Raw genomic sequence first — 19259 nt, 5'->3', positions numbered from 1 at the left:
AGTGCTCTCCAGCTGGCTTCTATTTGGCTTTCATATTTTGTTACCTGAAACGCGTTTTTAAAAACATTTTGTCAGTGGGAAATACTGGTGAGTGAATCCCAGTTTAATCAAGTTTAAGAAAAATCATTTCACAGTGTACAGTATTGAGGGCGATCTCGCAATTACATTTGTTTCCAAGTTATACCAATTATCACCCGTTGGTACTGTCAGACCTGACTTGTGGAAATGTTACTCCTTGACCAGGTGGTAACAAATTTTGTATACAAAACCCCAACATACCCACATAATTGTATTCTTACAAATACTCAATAACTATTATTCGCATGGAAAGGTATTTAAGGTTTTGTAAAAAAAAACAATTAACAAAACGTTTACAAAAAGTGGATCAACTCACATTGCTGTCTTAGAGTTATCAGTAAGGATTTCCTGGGAATAATCTATAAACTACACAAATGCACATGTGTTAGTATAATAACTCATTTTAACATTAGTAATACCCTCCCCGAGACGGCATTCCAACGACTACGTCGGGCAGAACCACGACAGCCGTTACGGAACCCTAGATCAATCGGGCAGAGTATCTAATACGTCTCCAGGGGTTATAATACTTACATCGTAGCAGAACCTCGCTATTTAGGGGGGGTATTAGACTCGGGTATAATGCCTACTATTCAGAATTTAGAGAAAAGAAACGATTTTGAACGACCGGAAATGAAATCCCGAGGCCTCCTTATATAGGGCCTGAATCTGGGTCTCTCGCGGCCCGCATAAAACAAGCACAAGGCTTACGCAGCCCGCGTCAAAGCTAGGTCAACACGTAGCCCATCCGGATCACCAACTAGGCTCGACATGTGTTGGGCCACGTGGCGGCCCAGGGTCATGCCAGGTTTTAACCTCTCGCGGCCCGCGTAAAGGTTAAGTGAGACCTTACGCAGCCCGCCTTAACTTAAAATTTCAGTTTTTAATTATTTTTAATACTATTTTATGTATTTGAGGCCCGTTTTCGCGTATGGGATGTATTTAAAGACATATTAGGACATTTTAAATATTTTTAGGGTGTCAGAAAAAAAATCGAGGGTGTCGGTTTTCTTGAGGATTGTTACATCCTCCCCACCTTGTTTTACAGCTCGTCCTCGAGATCTACTGAAACAAGTGTGGATATTTCTTTTGCATTTTTGATTCAAGCTCCCATGTGTACTCAGGTCCTCCTTTGGAGTCCCACTTTACTTTGACCAGAACTAATCTCTTATGCTTGAGATTCTTAACCTTCCTGTCTTCAATCTATAGAGGCCTCTCTACAAACTTGAGTTGTTCATTTACCTCTATATCCTTAAGAGGCACTGCAAGTGATTCATCAGCTAAGCATTTCTTGAGATTAGATACATGAAATACATTATGTACACCTACCATTTCCTCTGGCAGTTGTAGCTGATAGGCTACAGGTCCTATTCTTTTAATAATCTCAAAAGGTCCAATATACCTGGGACTTAGCTTTCCTCGTTTGATGAATCTTACCACTCCTTTCCAAGGAGAGACTTTTAACAATACCTTGTCACCTACTTGGAATTCTAATGACTTACGTCTGTTATCAGTGTAACTCTTCTGTCGACCGCGTGCTGCTTTCAGTCGTTCCTCGACTTGAATGATCTTATCGGTTGTTACTTGCACTATCTCAGGTCCAGATAGTTGCTTTTCCCCTATTTCTGCCCAACAGACTAGGGTTCTGCACTTTCGTCCATAAAGTGCTTCGAACGGTGCAGCATTGATACTTGTGTGATAACTATTATTATAAGAAAATTCTATTAAAGGTAAGTGATCGTGCCAATTACCTCCGAAAACAATTACACAAGCTCTAAGCATGTCCTCCATTGCTTGAATTGTTCTTTCTCTTTGTCCGTCCGTTTGAGGATGGTAAGCTGTGCTTAGATTTAACTTAGTTCCCATTGCTTTTTGGAAACTTGCCCAAAAATAAGAGGTAAAACGACTATCCCTATCAGAAACAATTGATAAAGGTATTCCATGTAATGAAACAATTTCATTTACATATAATTTGGCTAACTGTTCCATACTGATAGTTTCCTTCATTGGTAGGAAATGAGCTGACTTGGTTAGCCTATCTATAATCACCTAGATTGTATCATTACCTTTTCTTGTTTTGGGTAATTTGGTAACAAAATCCATTGTTATCAATTCCCATTTCTAAACTGGCATTTCTAATTGCTGTAACAAACCTGAGGGTTTCTGGTGTTCAGCTTTGACTTGTGAACAAGTCAAACATTTAGAAACATAAGCTGCTATATCCTTTTTCATTCCTATCCACCAGAAATTTTTCCTTAAATCCTGGTACATTTTATCACTTCCTGGATGCATCGTATATTTAGACTTATGGGCTTCTTCTAATATACGGTGACGTAAATTTCCTAATTTAGGTATCCAAATTCTCTTTTTATGGAATCTCCAAATTCCATCGGTTCCTTGTTCTAATTCCTTAATCATTCCTTTTAATTTTTCAGTATCTTCCTTGATTACTGATTCTTGTGCTCTTCTAATCTGATCATTTAAATCTACTTGTAGATTTAATTTAAGAGAACGTACCCTTTTTGGCTTTTCGTGATACTTTCAACTTAAAGCATCTGCCACTACATTTGCCTTTCCTGCACGATACTGAATATCACAATCGTAATTACTAAGCATTTCCATCCAACATCTTTGTCTCATGTTTAGCTCTTTTTGCCCAAAAACATACCTTAAACTCTTATGATCTGTGAATATGGTAAACTTACTACCATAAAGGTAATGTCTCCAAATCTTAAGGGCAAAAATTATCGCTCCTAGTTCTAAATCATGGGTTGAATAATTCTCTTCATGATTCTTAAGCTGTCTAGAGGCGTAAGCTATAACCTTTTGACGTTGCATCAATACACATCCATAACCTAACTTAGAAGCGTCACAATAGACTATAAAGTCTTCCGTTCCCTCTGGTAACGCTAATATGGGTGTGTGGGTTAGTCTTTGCTTAAGGATTCTAAATGCTTCTTCTTGTTTTGGTCCCCATTCAAACTTAATGGATTTACAGGTTAACTTGGTTAAGGGAATGGCTATTCTAGAAAAATCTTGAATAAATCTTCTATAATAACCGGCCAAACCTAAGAAACTTCGAACCTCAGTTGGCGACTCAAGGGTTTTCCATTGGGTAATCGCCTCGATCTTTGTTGGATCCACATGGATTCCTTCATGGTTAACTAAATGTCCAAGAAATTGTACCTGTTTTAACCAAAACTCGCACTTGGAAAACTTAGCGCACAACTTTTCCTTTCTTAACAGACTTAAAAGTAAGTGCAAATGCTTTGCATGCTCTTCTTTACTCTTAGAGTAAATTAGAATATCATCTATGAAGACAATTATGAATTTATCCAAATATGGCTTACATATTCGGTTAATCATGTCCATAAATACGACTGGGGCATTGGTTAAACCAAACGGCATGACAGTAAATTCATAATGGCCATACCTTGTTCTAAATGCGGTTTTAGGAATATCCTCTTCCTGGACCTTTAATTGATGATATCCTGATCTTAAATCGATTTTAGAGAAAAATAGAACTCCTTGAAGTTGATCGAACAGATCATCGATCCTTGGTAATGGATACCGATTCTTAATCGTGACCTAGTTTAATTCACAGTAGTCAATGCACATACGCATTGATCCGTCCTTCTTTTTGACAAACAAAATCGGTGCTCCCCATGGCGATGAGCTTGGCTGTATAAATCCTTTCTCCAACAATTCGTCTAATTGTTTCTTTAGTTCTTGCATTTCAACGGGTGCCAAACGGTAAGGTGCTTTGGCAATCGGTGTTGTCCCTGGTAGCAGATGGATTCTGAATTCAACTTCCCTGTTTGGTGGCAGTCCTGGCAATTCTTCTGGAAAGACATCTGAAAAATGGGACACTACTGGAAGGTCTTTTAGTTCTTTTCCTTTAGTGTTAGTGATTATAGAAATCAAATACAATATAGATCCTTTTCTTATATAACTTGCAGCTTTCATCACAGAGATGAATTTTGTGGATCTAGATGTTTTATCTCCTTTAATTGTGATCTTTTCACCTCTTGGTGAATTTACTTGAATTGACTTTTGATCACAAAAAATATTGGCTTTATTGGCTATTAACCAATCCATTCCTAACATGACGTCAAATCCTACCACATTCATTGGGTAAAGGTTTGCAATAAATTTTTGATAAAAAATTTCTATTCTTGCTCCCTGCAAGATTTCCGAAATCCTAGCGGTTTCTCCATTTGCTGTCTCTACTAGACATTCTTGTGGTAGTTTAGTTAATGATTGATTCAGAAGTTTGCAATACAAAGTATTAATAAAACTTTGGTTCGCACCAGAGTCAAATAGTACTTTAGCAAAAATATCATTAACTAAAAACGTACCAGCTATGATATCCGGGATCATCTTGGCTTCATCTGCAGTCAGAACAAATGCTCTAGCATTTGTAGTGTTCTTGTTGTTTGCAGGTAGAGCTAACTTCGGATAGTTTGGCTTGATATGACCTTTTTCTCCACAGTTGAAGCACAATCCATTACTGGTTTTCCTCCTACAATCTTCTTCCTTGTGTCCTGGTGCCTTACAGTAATTGCAGTGAGTGGAGCATCTTCCAGAATGCTTCTTCTTGCAGATCCTACAGTATGGTGCAGAGGTAGAACCTACATTCCTACGGTTGGAATTCCCAGAACGGAGTTCTTGGGTAAGCCTTTGGGTTAGGTTTCTCCTCTAGTCTTCTTCTCTAGTACGCACCAGTTCATCTGTCAAGGTATTGGCTAGTTCTACAGCTTCTTCTATGGTTTGGGGTCTAGCTGCCTTGACTACATGCCTAATCTCCCCAATTAATCCCCAGATGTAACAGGATATTAATACTGGTTCAGGTGATGCAAGGGTTGGTTCTATTCTAGCATATTCAAAGAATGTAGTAGTGTACCCCTTACTATCTACCCCAGTCATTCTAAGATTCAGAAACTTGTTTGCTATCTTTTCTTTTTCATTGGGAGGGCGGAACTTCCTTTCTACCATATTTTTGAACTTTTCCCATTCCATGTTATAAACCCTATCAGGGGCGCAGCATGTGAGGGGCGGGGGGCGCCCGACCCCCCGAACTTTTCGGTTAGTAGTGTTACGTATGTGTTTTTCGTATAGAATTTTTAGGGATATACGTTTACGACCCCCCGGTTTTCAAAAAAAAAATTATGTATATATGATGTGTGTAAAATGCAACATATAAAACACATCAATTAAGGTATAAAACTAACCCTTTTTAAGTACTAATGTTGGAAAAAGAGTGTTTTTGTCTTCCTTTTGTATTTTCAGGATGAAATGAGCTCAAAATCACAAAAGAAGCAAAAAGACCACTAATTCTACCATAAATACAAGAAAAGGGACAAAAGTAAACTGCCCGGACCCTCAACGGCACCTCCCAAAACAAAGAGAAGAGAACAGAGCCTGAACACGCCCCGTGTCCAGTGAACACGGGGGCGTGCCCAGGAAGCAGCAGAAAAGACAAACCAGTAGAAGCTTCCATTGCTCACCACGGGGCCGTGCCCAGCGGACACGGGGGCGTGTTGAAAGTACAGCAGGCGCATTAATTGTAATTCGCAATTACAATTAATGAAGAGAGAGAATGTCAGACGGGCACGGGGCCGTGTTCAGCGAACACGGGGCCGTGTCCAGCGTTCTGTTCAGCCTATAAATAGAGGAGCTTGGCTTCATTCTCTCTCATCCCTTGGCACACCACCTCTCTCACACTTCATCCACCACCCACCACCACCATAACACCATCATCCACCACCATCATCCATTGTCCATCATAGAGTGTGTGAGTCGTCTCGGGATCCAAGATTGATCGTAAGAGTTCTTGACAATCAAGGCCATGTTTGCCTAAGTCTCTTACATCACTTGGTGAAGACAAGTGTTTAGTATAATACTTTTTATTTTTAATCTTTTGCACTTTTTATTTGGTTTTGTATTAATGACTTTAATAACTAGTTACTTATGTTGAAGGTGATCTTTCCTTATCGTTTGTCCGTGGTGTCTTGGCATTATTTTACTATCTATATAAAATAAAAGATTTTCACCATTCATATCTCCACGGTCTATATGGAGGTATGTTGGCTACCTGGTCGGGGGTTAAGGGAATGGTTTGGTAAAGGTCTTGCCCTTGTTCAGCGTTTAGAGGTCCTGCTTGGGACCTGGGTCAAATTTAGTAGGATCTCCTTCAATGCCCATAGGTATTGGATGGCGGGGATCCAAACTCTTTGACCCCCTCATAAGCTAACTACTATTAATACTATAACCCGGCTATTTAGGACTGTATCCCTGCTGACTCAGACTACTTAGCCGAGGGTAACGTCACCGCCGAAAACGGGGCCTACCATAATTTGCATTAATAACTTAATTCATTATCTTTCAATAATCCGACCCTTTAGGATTGTATCCTTGCTGACTCAAACTACTGGGTTGAGGGTAACGTCACCTCCGAAAAAGGGGCCTACTACAATAACTAAGATAATCTCTTAAACAAGTGCAAAAGTGCAAAAATAATCAAAGGTTATACTAATACACATGTCGGATCCAAGTGATTCATCTTGTCTATCTGTTTTTATTTTATTTTATTTTTCAGCATTTAGTTAGTTTTTATTTTTCTTAGTTTAAAACATTTTTCTAACTTTTTGATTTGATTAGACGTTGAGGATAAACCGGTATTAAAAGCACTTGTGTCCTTGGACGACCTCGGTATCTTACCAACACTATACTACGTCCACGATGGGTGCACTTGCCCATATGTGTGTTTAGTGTTAGTAAATATCGTGTTTTATAAATTAAAAACTTGGCTAAAAGTGTAAAAAGGGCTTAAATATATATCTAAAAATATAACACACTTCACGCACATCAAGTTTTTGGCGCCGCTGCCGGGGACACAAGGATTTTAAGAAAGTTAGGAATCAACGGCCTAATCATCTTTTTACTTTTCTTTAATTTGTTAGGATTTTTTTTTAGATTTTTCAGCTTCTGCAGAGCTCAGCACGGGGCCGTGCCCGCTGAACACGCCCCCGTGCCCAATCATTGGAACTGGCAATCCTGTTTTATATCAGACAGTAGGCTGAACACGGGGCCGTGTCCACTCAACACGCCCCCGTGCCCAAGATTCAGTTGCTGAAAACAGAACCGTTTGATCCCGGCGGTTGGTAACTTCTGATACAAACATGAGTGATAGTGATTCTTTTTACTTTCGGCACTCTTATGGTTTGTGGTGTCAAATATGTGGAGGCGAACACGAGGAATTAAAATGTTTCTTCCTCACTTATAGGCCACACTATATAGACCCACCAATTCCTTGTAGCCTTAAGAGGGGCGAAAGTAAAAATAAACACTATTTCTCCCTCGAATGCGCCCAACCGGATATTCTAGGAGATATGCTCCTTGACGAGCTATTTCAACTAGAAGAACTACTTCTAAATTGGTCAAAAGAACTTAGGAAGGATTTCTTAGATCCATCCCAAGACGATGACCATGAGGAAATGTTGGAACCGCATTCTGACAACCTCGTTGCTCCCGAAAATACCTTTCTTCCTAGACAAGACATGGACGATAGTCGTCCCTGTGCCGATTGTGCCGTGAAGGACTCCCCATCGACCTCGTTCGGTGCATACATAGACCTGAGCGATTCGGCATACACCTTCTTTAACGAGAGCCCGGGAAAGGGTTGGACTTGTCCACCTAGAATGAAAATAGGAATTACCCTCACCGACAACCTCTTGCGTTCTCGCCTTAGTATAGGACAATTAAGGTATCTTAGGCACTATGGGGTTGTTCCAACAAGTCAGGAGCCACCCGATAAGAATTAGCTCCTTAATAAAGACAAACTTCATAAATCAGCTTTCCGACACGGGGCCGTGCTCGGCCAACACGCCCCCGTGTCCATCAAAAGATTCCCTTCTGATCATGACGTCAGAATACGGACAAACTGTGTCAGAATTTTCTCTGCACACGGGGCCGTGTTCAGCGAACACGGGGCCGTGTCCAGCAGGCTGTCATTTTCTATAAATGCAGCCAAAAATCCTGCACATTTGGACCAACTTGGGGACAGAGATTTGAAGGAATCTTCTCTCAAACAATCCTAGGTAAGTCTAAAAGAAGTTTCCAACAACTCATCTTGTCCTTTCCTCTTCTAGACATTTCCTTCTTCTTCATCTTTCTTCAAAAGCCACCATGAAAAGTTTGAAATTTCAATCTTTATGGTAGGAAACAAGGAGTTTTGATCATGGAATCTTGGTAAAAACATGTTATGTAACATTGTTTAGAGTTATTTACTGTCAAAAAGCTTGCACAAACTCAGAAAATAACTCGAAACCCCAAGGTTCCTTGCTCCAAAATTCTGCAGAAAGATGAACACGGGGCCGTGCTCAGTGAGCACGGGGCCGTGTCCAGAAACTGTTTCGTCTTATAAACTATTTTTGGTTTATTTTTCGTAGAATGGCGAGTGAAAACAGCGAAACATCATCCGTGCATTCCTCAAACAGCCGAAGGGGAAGGAGACCCTCCGTTGAAGCCACACTTGTGCACTACGTGATAGCACTAAGAGAGGCTCTCGACGAAATGACGTCCGTAGAGGAGGTCCTCATTGACCGTATCAACGATCTTACAATGGGATTGGAAAGCAGCTTCCAAGAGATTAACCTTTTGCACCAAAGGTTAAACATTTTGGTGGCACCTCCTATGGAACCAGTCCTTCCACAACAAGACTGGAACTTAGCACTCGGTATTAACAACCCTACCGGGTGGGGAGACATCCCCGCGGAACCTCCTATGGAAATCCCGCAAGAAGTCCCGGCGGAAGTTGAAACTCCTCAAACAAATGCGAACGAGCCTTCCTTCCTCCTTCCAAGGGAGGTAGAGGAGTGGCTTGCCGACATATGAGGAAAAACGCATCCGAAAGTTGGAGCTCTACAAAGCCTTGTCTAACCAGGATCAGTAGATTCTTGGAAATTTTGCTAAAATTAAAATAAAACATAGGGCTAGAACTCCATAAGCTTACTATCTATGTAACTTTTATCTTTATGTATTATCTCTCTATTAGCAATGTTATGATGGTTTTTATGATTTATGGACTCATGGTGGTAATGGATGAAAAAGGAACGAGAAAAAATGGAACCATGCAGAAGAACAGAACAAACCGACAAAAATCTCCATAACAGAAGGCTCCACACGGGCCGTGCCCAACCAACACGGCCCCGTGCTGAGCCCCCTGCAGGAAATCACCAAGTTCAGGTAACTGGACACGGGCCGTGTTCAGCGAACACGCCCCCGTGTCCAGGCTTCTGTTTCAATTCTATAATTTTTGTTACTGGCACTTGACCACGGGGCCGTGCCCGGTCAACACGGGGCCGTGTCCAGAGTACCAGTAACACAAATCTTTGTTTTTAAACACACTTTTACATATTCTAATCAACCAAAAACTCTATTTTTGGACACATTGAGGACAATGTGTAATTTAAGTGTGGGGGGGATGCTAAAACCTTGGAATTTTGCAAAATCCTAAAACAAGCCTTACACAAAACTCTATTGGAACCGCTAAACACCCCAAATTTTTTCAAAAACTTTTTCATTTTTTTTATTTATTTACTTGTCTTAGTTTAAGTTGGGAATAACAAGTTATAAAAGGGTTATATTTTTACAAACTTACAACCGATAGCGTCGTGATAAAAAGAACTAACATAAGAAAATTATGAAACGGTATAACAAGTCTAGCTAAAATTCGATTATATATGCTTGGTCACATTAAAAACCCATTCCCACAAAAAGTGAGTTTTGAGCCTTTATTGAGCATAAAAATACACATATTTAGATTAAATGCTCATTTTTCGTTTCTTGTGTGAATAGCCTCTCGGTCTTTACAAATCTAGAACTTGCCACGACGATACATTCCCGGTCCTTACCAACTTAAACCCAAGTAAGTAAATGATGGAGGCATTAGGACTAACTATTTTTCTTTCAAAACCATTATTTTTTTCATTTTTTTTTTACCTACCCAAAATCCCCCTAGAAAACCCCTTTGAGCCTAAACCTTTCATTTCATTACCCCCAAAACAATTTTCTACCCACCAAAAACCTTTTTCATTTTTTTTTACCTTTATTTTAGTGACAAACTCGGTTTTTCATAAACATACCTTTACGTGATCAAAAAAAAAAATATATATATATATATATATATATATATATATATGAAGTCAAAAACAAACATAAGCTACAAAAAGCTTGTTTGGAGAAATACTTCAAAAATAAATGTCACCAAAAATAAGGTATTTCACGAAAAACCGACACTTGTTACAATTTTCGCCCTTTTTACTAACCACTAACCAACCACCCACCTTTAAACCCAAGCCTTCACCCCAAAAGACCTCTTGATATTTACAAAGGTAAAAAGTTAAAAAGGAGGAGGATTGATCGCTTGGCAAGCATATGGAAAATGTAAATCCGTGCCGCTCTCGAGCGATTCACTTAAATATACACCTTCGGCCGAGTGATTGAGTGATCTCCCGTGAGGTATGTGAACTTGTATATAAATGGAATTTTAATAAGGCATGCTATGCCAAATTAAGTAGTTTATCTTATGTAAAGTTCAAAATAAACCATGACGAATAAGATTGTAAATAAAATAAAAATAGAACCTATACAAACCTTGGATTCCCGACACTCTAGGACAAGTTAAAAAACTTCTCTTCTACCTATTCCATTTGGGAGTGTAAGCCACATTAAAAAGAGTTTTGCTTGAGGACAAGCAAAAGTTCAAGTGTGGGGGTATTTGATGTGTGTAAAATGCAACATATAAAACACATCAATTAAGGTATAAAACTAACCCTTTTTAAGTACTAATGTTGGAAAAAGAGTGTTTTTGTCTTCCTTTTGTATTTTCAGGATGAAATGAGCTCAAAATCACAAAAGAAGCAAAAAGACCACTAATTCTACCATAAATACAAGAAAAGGGACAAAAGTAAACTGCCCGGACCCTCAACGGCACCTCCCAAAACAAAGAGAAGAGAACAGAGCCTGAACACGCCCCGTGTCCAGTGAACACGGGGGCGTGCCCAGGAAGCAGCAGAAAAGACAAACCAGTAGAAGCTTCCATTGCTCACCACGGGGCCGTGCCCAGCGGACACGGGGGCGTGTTGAAAGTACAGCAGGCGCATTAATTGTAATTCGCAATTACAATTAATGAAGAGAGAGAATGTCAGACGGGCACGGGGCCGTGTTCAGCGAACACGGGGCCGTGTCCAGCGTTCTGTTCAGCCTATAAATAGAGGAGCTTGGCTTCATTCTCTCTCATCCCTTGGCACACCACCTCTCTCACACTTCATCCACCACCCACCACCACCATAACACCATCATCCACCACCATCATCCATTGTCCATCATAGAGTGTGTGAGTCGTCTCGGGATCCAAGATTGATCGTAAGAGTTCTTGACAATCAAGGCCATGTTTGCCTAAGTCTCTTACATCACTTGGTGAAGACAAGTGTTTAGTATAATACTTTTTATTTTTAATCTTTTGCACTTTTTATTTGGTTTTGTATTAATGACTTTAATAACTAGTTACTTATGTTGAAGGTGATCTTTCCTTATCGTTTGTCCGTGGTGTCTTGGCATTATTTTACTGTCTATATAAAATAAAAGATTTTCACCATTCATATCTCCACGGTCTATATGGAGGTATGTTGGCTACCTGGTCGGGGGTTAAGGGAACGGTTTGGTAAAGGTCTTGCCCTTGTTCAGCGTTTAGAGGTCCTGCTTGGGACCTGGGTCAAATTTAGTAGGATCTCCTTCAATGCCCATAGGTATTGGATGGCGGGGATCCAAACTCTTTGACCCCCTCATAAGCTAACTACTATTAATACTATAACCCGGCTATTTAGGACTGTATCCCTGCTGACTCAGACTACTTAGCCGAGGGTAACGTCACCGCCGAAAACGGGGCCTACCATAATTTGCATTAATAACTTAATTCATTATCTTTCAATAATCCGACCCTTTAGGATTGTATCCTTGCTGACTCAAACTACTGGGTTGAGGGTAACGTCACCTCCGAAAAAGGGGCCTACTACAATAACTAAGATAATCTCTTAAACAAGTGCAAAAGTGCAAAAATAATCAAAGGTTATACTAATACACATGTCGGATCCAAGTGATTCATCTTGTCTATCTGTTTTTATTTTATTTTATTTTTCAGCATTTAGTTAGTTTTTATTTTTCTTAGTTTAAAACATTTTTCTAACTTTTTGATTTGATTAGACGTTGAGGATAAACCGGTATTAAAAGCTCTTGTGTCCTTGGACGACCTCGGTATCTTACCAACACTATACTACGTCCACGATGGGTGCACTTGCCCATATGTGTGTTTAGTGTTAGTAAATATCGTGTTTTATAAATTAAAAACTTGGCTAAAAGTGTAAAAAGGGCTTAAATATATATCTAAAAATATAACACACTTCACGCACATCAATATACGTGTTCATCCCCCCGGTTTTCTAAAAAAATTATGTATATACGTGTTCGACCTCCTCGGTTTTCTAAAAAAATTATATAACCCAAATAAAATGTAAATTAGCCCAAATAAAAGAGTGTTTTATGTATATTTATCATAAGCCCAAAATACCCAAATCAAAACTCATGGCCCATTTGTGAAATTAAACCCATTTATGAAATTAAACCCAAATAAGAAATTAAACCCAAATCAGTTGTTGCTTGTTGCCTTGTTCGACTGTCACTTTTGCGCAGACAAGAAACAGAAGCAAAAAAACGCAGGGGGCTGGGGGAAAGCGACTGGCTGGGCTGCTGCTTGTTCGACTGTTCAACTTCAAGAGACTTCAAGTTCGAGATTTCACTTGTTCAATCATCCTCAGGTATGTTAATTTTTATGTTTAGGTTTGATTTAGGGCTCCAATTTATATGAATTAGGTTGAAATTAGGTGTGAGTTTTAGCCCTAAAGTTGTTGAATCTTTCTCTAGATGTTAGAATTTTTGAAACTTAGGGTGATTTTTGTTCACTTTTGTTATTAGATTACCATGGGGAAGAATAAATGCATAACCTCTTTTTTCAAAAGAAAGAATGAAAATGAAGAACAAGTAGAGGGAAATCAGGGAATTGTTGATGGAAACAATGAGAACAAACGTCAAAAAGCTTCAACAAGTGAACCGGTTAGTGAAGTGAATAATGAGGCGAATCAAAACATTCCACCGGTTAATGAAGCGAATCAAAACATTCCACCGGTTAATGAAGCGAATAATGAGGCGAATCAAAACATTCCTCAAAATCCGACTATCATCAATGAAGTGGATGTTAGTAGTCTAGAAAGAGATCCCCCTAAGCGACTCCCAATGTGGAAATATCCAGTTAATATACGGGAACAAGTAAGACTAGCTTATATATCATTAGGACCGTATCAAATAAAGCTAGATGAGTATAAGCCTAGGGGTCCGAAGAACAATCTTCGTAGATTTAAATATGCTTGGTTTGATATGTTCCCTAATTGGTTAGAGTATTCTCCAACGAAACACAAGGCTTATTGTTTCCTTTGTTATTTGTGTAATGATAAACAGAATGAGAGCCACGGTCATAGTGCGTTTACTAGTGAAGGCTTTGACAATTGGAAAAAGGTTAATGATAGGGATAAATGCCCATTGTTGAAGCACATTCAATCTTCAAATCATAAAAAAGCTTTTCTATTGTATACGAACTTGTTGAATCAAGAAGCACACCTTGACAATTTCATAGAAACGAAAAATGAAGGGAAAATTCGGAAGAACCGGTTAAGATTAAAAACCACAATTGATGTAGTTCGTTGGTTGACTTACCAAGCTTGTGCCTTACGAGGACATGATGAATCTTCCACATCTAAGAATCAAGGTAACTTTCGTGAATTGCTAAAACTTTTAGCCCATTATAATGATGATGTTGCAAAGGTTCTTTTCCAAAATGCTCCATATAATTGCAAGTATACGTCTTCTGATATTCAACAAGAAATTATTAGCATTATGGCTAATAAAGTTCGTAAGCATATACGAAGCGAAGTGGGGGATTCATGGTTTTGTGTCATGGTTGATGAGTCACGGGATGAGTCGAAAAAAGAGCAAATAGCGATAGTTTTAAGATTTGTTGATGCTGAAGGAGTGATACGGGAAAGGTTCTTGGATTTAGTTCATGTTACGGAGACTTTATCAGCGACCTTAAAAGTAAATTTGTGGAATACACTATTGCATTACGGTTTTGATGTTAGTAAAATTCGTGGTCAAGGCTATGATGGTGCTAGCAATATGAGAGGAGAATGGAATGGATTGCAAGCACTTGTCCGGGAATATAGTCCTTATGCATTTTATGTTCACTGCTTTGCTCACAGGTTTATACTTGTTCTTTTTTAACTTTCTTTACTCGGTTTAACTACAATACTCTTATGATTATTACATTTTTGGTTTTTTGCTCACAGGTTACAACTTGCCTTGGTTTGTGTCTCAAGAGATGTGACTCCGGTACACCAATTCTTCTCATACCTAGTTTTTATAATTAATGTGGTTTGTGCTTCTAGTAAGCGCCACGATGAGTTACAAATGGCAAAGGCGGATGAGATTAAAAAGTTACTAGAATTGGGTGAAATCAAATCGGGTAAAGGACAAAATCAGGTAGGGACATTAAGAAGGGCCGGTGATACACGTTGGGGTTCCCATTTTAAATCTGTTTGTAGTTTGGTTAATATGTTTGATGTCACCCGTGCTGTTCTCAAGGGAATAACTGAAGACACAACTCATGCTACTAGTTCTCAACGTGGAGATGCTAATATAGCTTACGGTTACTTGCAATCATTTGAGTTTGTGCTTGTTCTTCACTTGATGAAAGAAGTAATGGCAAAAACGGATACGCTTTGTTAAGAATTACAAAAGAAATCCCAAGACATCCTTAATGCAATGGAGTTAGTTTCTGCAACAAAGGCTAGTCTAACTAATTTTATAAACAGCGGATGGGATTCTTTATTTGAAAAGGTTCGTTTTTTTTTTTTGTGAAAGGCATGACATAGATATGCCTGATATGAGTGCTCCATATACTTCTACTCGGTATCGGCCTCGTAAAAAAGATCTTCATGTTACATTCGAACATTATTATCGGGTAGATTTGTTTACAGAGACATTGGACAAACAACTACATGAGCTGGATAGTAGATTCAATGAGCAAGCGATAGAGTTGTTATCTCTTAGTGCGACTTTATGTTCAAAAAAGATTAATATTGATCAGATTGTTCTTCTTGTTGAGAAATATTATCCTAAAGATTTTACAGAGCATGAAAGGGAGCAGTTACGTGGTCAGTTGGATAATTTTCAAGTTGAAAGGATAAATAATCCTAAGCTAAGTGGGGTATCAACTCTACCTGAACTTTGCAAAACTGTTGTGGAATGTCAGAAAAATAACATGTACAAATTGGTTGAGAGAGTGTGTCGGCTAATCTTAACACTTCCAGTTTCGACTGCAACAACTGAAAGAGGATTTTCAACAATGAAAATATTTAAGAATCGCCTTCGCAATAAGATGTCCGATCAGTGTCTAGCAAACAGTATGGTGATTTACATAGAAAAGGAGATTGCTGAGAACTTTGATTCGGAGTCCATAATTGAAGAATTCAAAAATCTTAAAGGAAGACGAGCAGAGCTATAATTCTTCATCCAACTGAACCGAGTACCCACCTTCCTCTTCTTTTTAATGTTTTGGTGTCTTTATTCAATTGTTTCTTAAACAATGTTTATGTTTTAATGTTTGAGAACGGCTTTTAATTTGATATTAATGTTTGACCTGACCCGACCCGAATCGAATCACCGACACCCTACCCGACCCGAATCGAATCACCGTTGCCCGACCGAACATAGAAATTTTTTTTAGGTCTAATGCCTTCTAACCCCCCGAAATTTTTTTCCAAGCTTCGCCACTGAACCCTATCACTTCCCCTTGACTGGAGGATAGTGTTCCACCATTCTAGGGCTGAGTTCTTAAATAGATTAGAAGCAAACATTATCTTATCTTCTTCAGCACACTTGCTTGTTTTTAGAACAGCCTCAGTCTTCTCTATCCAGCGTAGAGCTGCAATGGGTCCTTCATTGCCCGAGAATTCTATTGGTTTGTGGGACCAGAATTCTTTATAAGAACAACCATATGGCATGGTTCTTCTTCTTTTAGGAATGGGCACCTGAAGTACGGGTCCATTGTTTACGCTGTGTTCTGGTTCAGTTGGTCGCTTACTGCTATGCTTACTTTTATTATTTGCTTCTTGAACCGTTTGAATAATAAATGGAATTGCATCTATGATTCCTTGTGCCACTATATGTTGAACGGCACTATTATCCATTTGGTTTCCATTGTTCGGATTCTCATTATTCAGATTATCATTATTCGAGTGGTTGTCGTTCTAAACATTATCATTCTGGTTTTCCTGATTCACTTCGCTGTCCATCTGAATTTTAGACATTTACCAAATATTAATATCACCAATAATATTTGAATATAGCCAATCACATGTCACACACTTTTGGTCAAAAGCGTCGATCATTGCGACTTACTCTATTCAGATAGTATGCATCTATTACACACTAGTACTGAAATAAAAATTACAATATCGACTGAAATTTAAAACTACACTACTAGTAGTAGGCATCCGTAGTTTTGTTTTTTTTTAACACATACACACATATATTATTATCTTATATTATTTCTACCGTCTCCACCATCGATTCAGGGATATGGATTCATCCAAAAATCCATATTGCATTCATGGTATTTCCATACGAGACGCTCTCCCACCTGTCTCATTCTCTCACTACTTTCTAAAATTTCCTCACCGAAAGTCCTAAGTTCTTGTATGTTTTCTGCACTCATTGGGGGTGCAGGTTCTAGGACCGGGTTCAGAATCTGGGGTGCGGGTTCCTGGTATGGAGGTATAGGAGCCTGGTATGGGTAAGGATTTTCTAAGATCTCACTAATGTATGCATCGTTGTTAAAATAGGGATCTAAAGTATCTAACCCTGGGTAGGTTAGCAGGTTGGACATTGGCACATCTTCGTGAATCGGGTAACGTTGCACATAGTCCCTAACATCATCCCACCAGGGGTCATAATTTGGATCTAGGGGATTTAGTACAGGTACCCTAGGTATCTCCTCCGGGTTGAAATCATGCATTTCTACTTAATTTCCAAGGTTTTCTATTTCCATGGGTTGATCAGCAATTTGTGGTTGTGGTTGGGGTGCTAGCATTTGCTCCAGGTTTGGGTCAGCTGCAGTGGTTGCTAAGATATGGATATTGGCTATTCCCCTATTAAGCATATCCTGGGCATATGCATCGGTTTCTCTTTTGGCGGCAGCTAACACTCGTTGTTCCTGTAACTTTTTCATACGCTTTCTACGCTCATGTGCTCCCCTACTGAACCATCCCCTCTTTTTCTGAGGAAATGGCTCTTCAGATTGAGCCTTAAACACAAAGATTCCTTCTTCCGTATCAGCAGAGTACCCCGAGAGGGCAGGCTGAGAAGAGGAGGTGCTTTCGCTTCTAGGCGAACCAGACAATTGACGATACGCGTCAGATGGTCATTGGTCGCTCATACTGTAAACTAATAGATAGTCAGATAACACATAACAAGAAAATACAATTATGGACGTATTTCTGTTATTTATTTCATAACACTTTGAATTTTGATGTCAGCAGAACACTTCTGTGGCTGAATCAGTGGCATAGCTCTGATACCACCTTCTGTCGCAGCCCCCGATCCCTGATTCCCGAGAACGGGCGGCCGCGAGCCAGTTTCGGTGGTATCACGTTATTGTCCAATTTGGCAGCGGAAATTTTCATCAGGACCGTAGTTAGGAAATATTTTATCAGAGTAAACCACCACATTTTATAACATTAAACACATGGGTAAAACCCAAGTTTTTAGTATACACACTTTTATAGGAATAAATCCTATTTATTTAACAAAAACATCTATTTTATTCTTAGGTAACTTTATTGCCACTTTTCCAAGCCTTCAGTGCTGTCCAGCTGGATTGTATTTGGCTTTCACATTTTGTTACCTGAAACGCGTTTTTAAAAACATTTTGTCAGTGGGAAATACTGGTGAGTGAATCCCAGTTTAATAAAGTTTAAGAAAAATCATTTCACAGTGTACAGTATTGAGGGCGATCTCGCAATTACATTTGTTTCCAAGTTATACCAATTATAACCCGTTGGTACTATCAGACCTGACTTGTGGAAATGTTACTCCTTGACCAGGTGGTAACAAATTTTGTATACAAAACCCCAACATACCGACGATAATTGTATTCTTACAAATACTCAATAATTGTTATTCGCATGGAAAGGTATTTAAGGTTTTGTAAAAAAAAACAATTAACAAAAGGTTTACAAAAAGTGGATCAACTCACATTGCTGTCTTAGAGTTATCAGTAAGGATTTCCTGGGAATAATCTATAAATTACACAAATGCACGTGTGTTAGTATAATAACCCATTTTAACATTAGTAATACCCTCCCCGAGGCGGCATTCCAACGACTACGTCGGGCAGAACCACGACAGCCGTTACGGAACCCTAGATCAATCGGGCAGAGTATCTAATACGTCTCCAGGGGTTATAATACTTACATCGTAGCAGAACCTCGTTATTTGGGGGGGTATTAGACTCGGGTATAATGCCTACTATTCAGAATTTAGAGAAAAGAAACGATTTTGAACGACCGGAAATGAAATCCCGAGGCCTCCTTATATAGGGCCTGAAACTGGGTCTCTCGCGGCCCGCGTAAAACAAGCACAAGGCTTACGCGGCCCGCGTCAAAGCTAGGTCAATGCGTAGCCCATCCGGATCACCAACTAGGCTCGACATGTGTTGGGCCACGTGGCGGCCCAGGGTCGTGCCAGGTTTTAAGCTCTCACCGCCCGCGTAAAGGATAAGTGAGACCTTACGCGGCCCACCTTAACTTAAAATTTCAGTTTTTAATTATTTTTAATACTATTTTATGTATTTGAGGCCCGTTTTCGTGTATGGGGTGTATTTAAAGACATATTAGGACATTTTAAATATTTTTAGGGTGTCGGAAAAATAATCGAGGGTGTCGGTTTTCTTGAGGATTGTTACAGTGGATGATGGTGTTGTGATGGTGGTGGGTGGTGGGTGAAGTGTGAGA

The 19259-nt window shown here is 39.3% G+C and overlaps 1 protein-coding gene across 1 annotated transcript; it reads left to right on the top strand.

Annotated features, from left to right (window-relative positions):
* The first annotated feature begins 13116 nt into the window (after positions 1-13116).
* LOC110888509 (zinc finger MYM-type protein 1-like) lies at positions 13117-14973 on the top strand. The gene is made up of 2 exons (XM_022136033.2): positions 13117-14447; positions 14535-14973. The coding sequence occupies exons 1-2, from the start codon at positions 13117-13119 to the stop codon at positions 14971-14973; spliced, it is 1770 nt and encodes a 589-aa protein (XP_021991725.2).
* The last annotated feature ends 4286 nt before the right edge of the window (positions 14974-19259 follow it).

The sequence above is a fragment of the Helianthus annuus genome, chromosome 11 (assembly GCF_002127325.2).
Source record: "Helianthus annuus cultivar XRQ/B chromosome 11, HanXRQr2.0-SUNRISE, whole genome shotgun sequence".
NCBI lineage: Eukaryota > Viridiplantae > Streptophyta > Magnoliopsida > Asterales > Asteraceae > Helianthus > Helianthus annuus.
The sequence above is the reverse complement of the archived record's forward strand: the minus strand, read 5'-3'. Positions and strand labels throughout refer to the sequence as shown.

Coding starts and splice junctions, on each gene's coding strand:
- LOC110888509 (XM_022136033.2), top strand. CDS start 13,117: ATGGGGAAGAATAAATGCATAACCTCTTTTTTCAAAAGAAAGAATGAA. Junction 14,448..14,534: donor GTTCACTGCTTTGCTCACAG/GTTTATACTTGT, acceptor TTTTGCTCACAG/GTTACAACTTGCCTTGGTTT.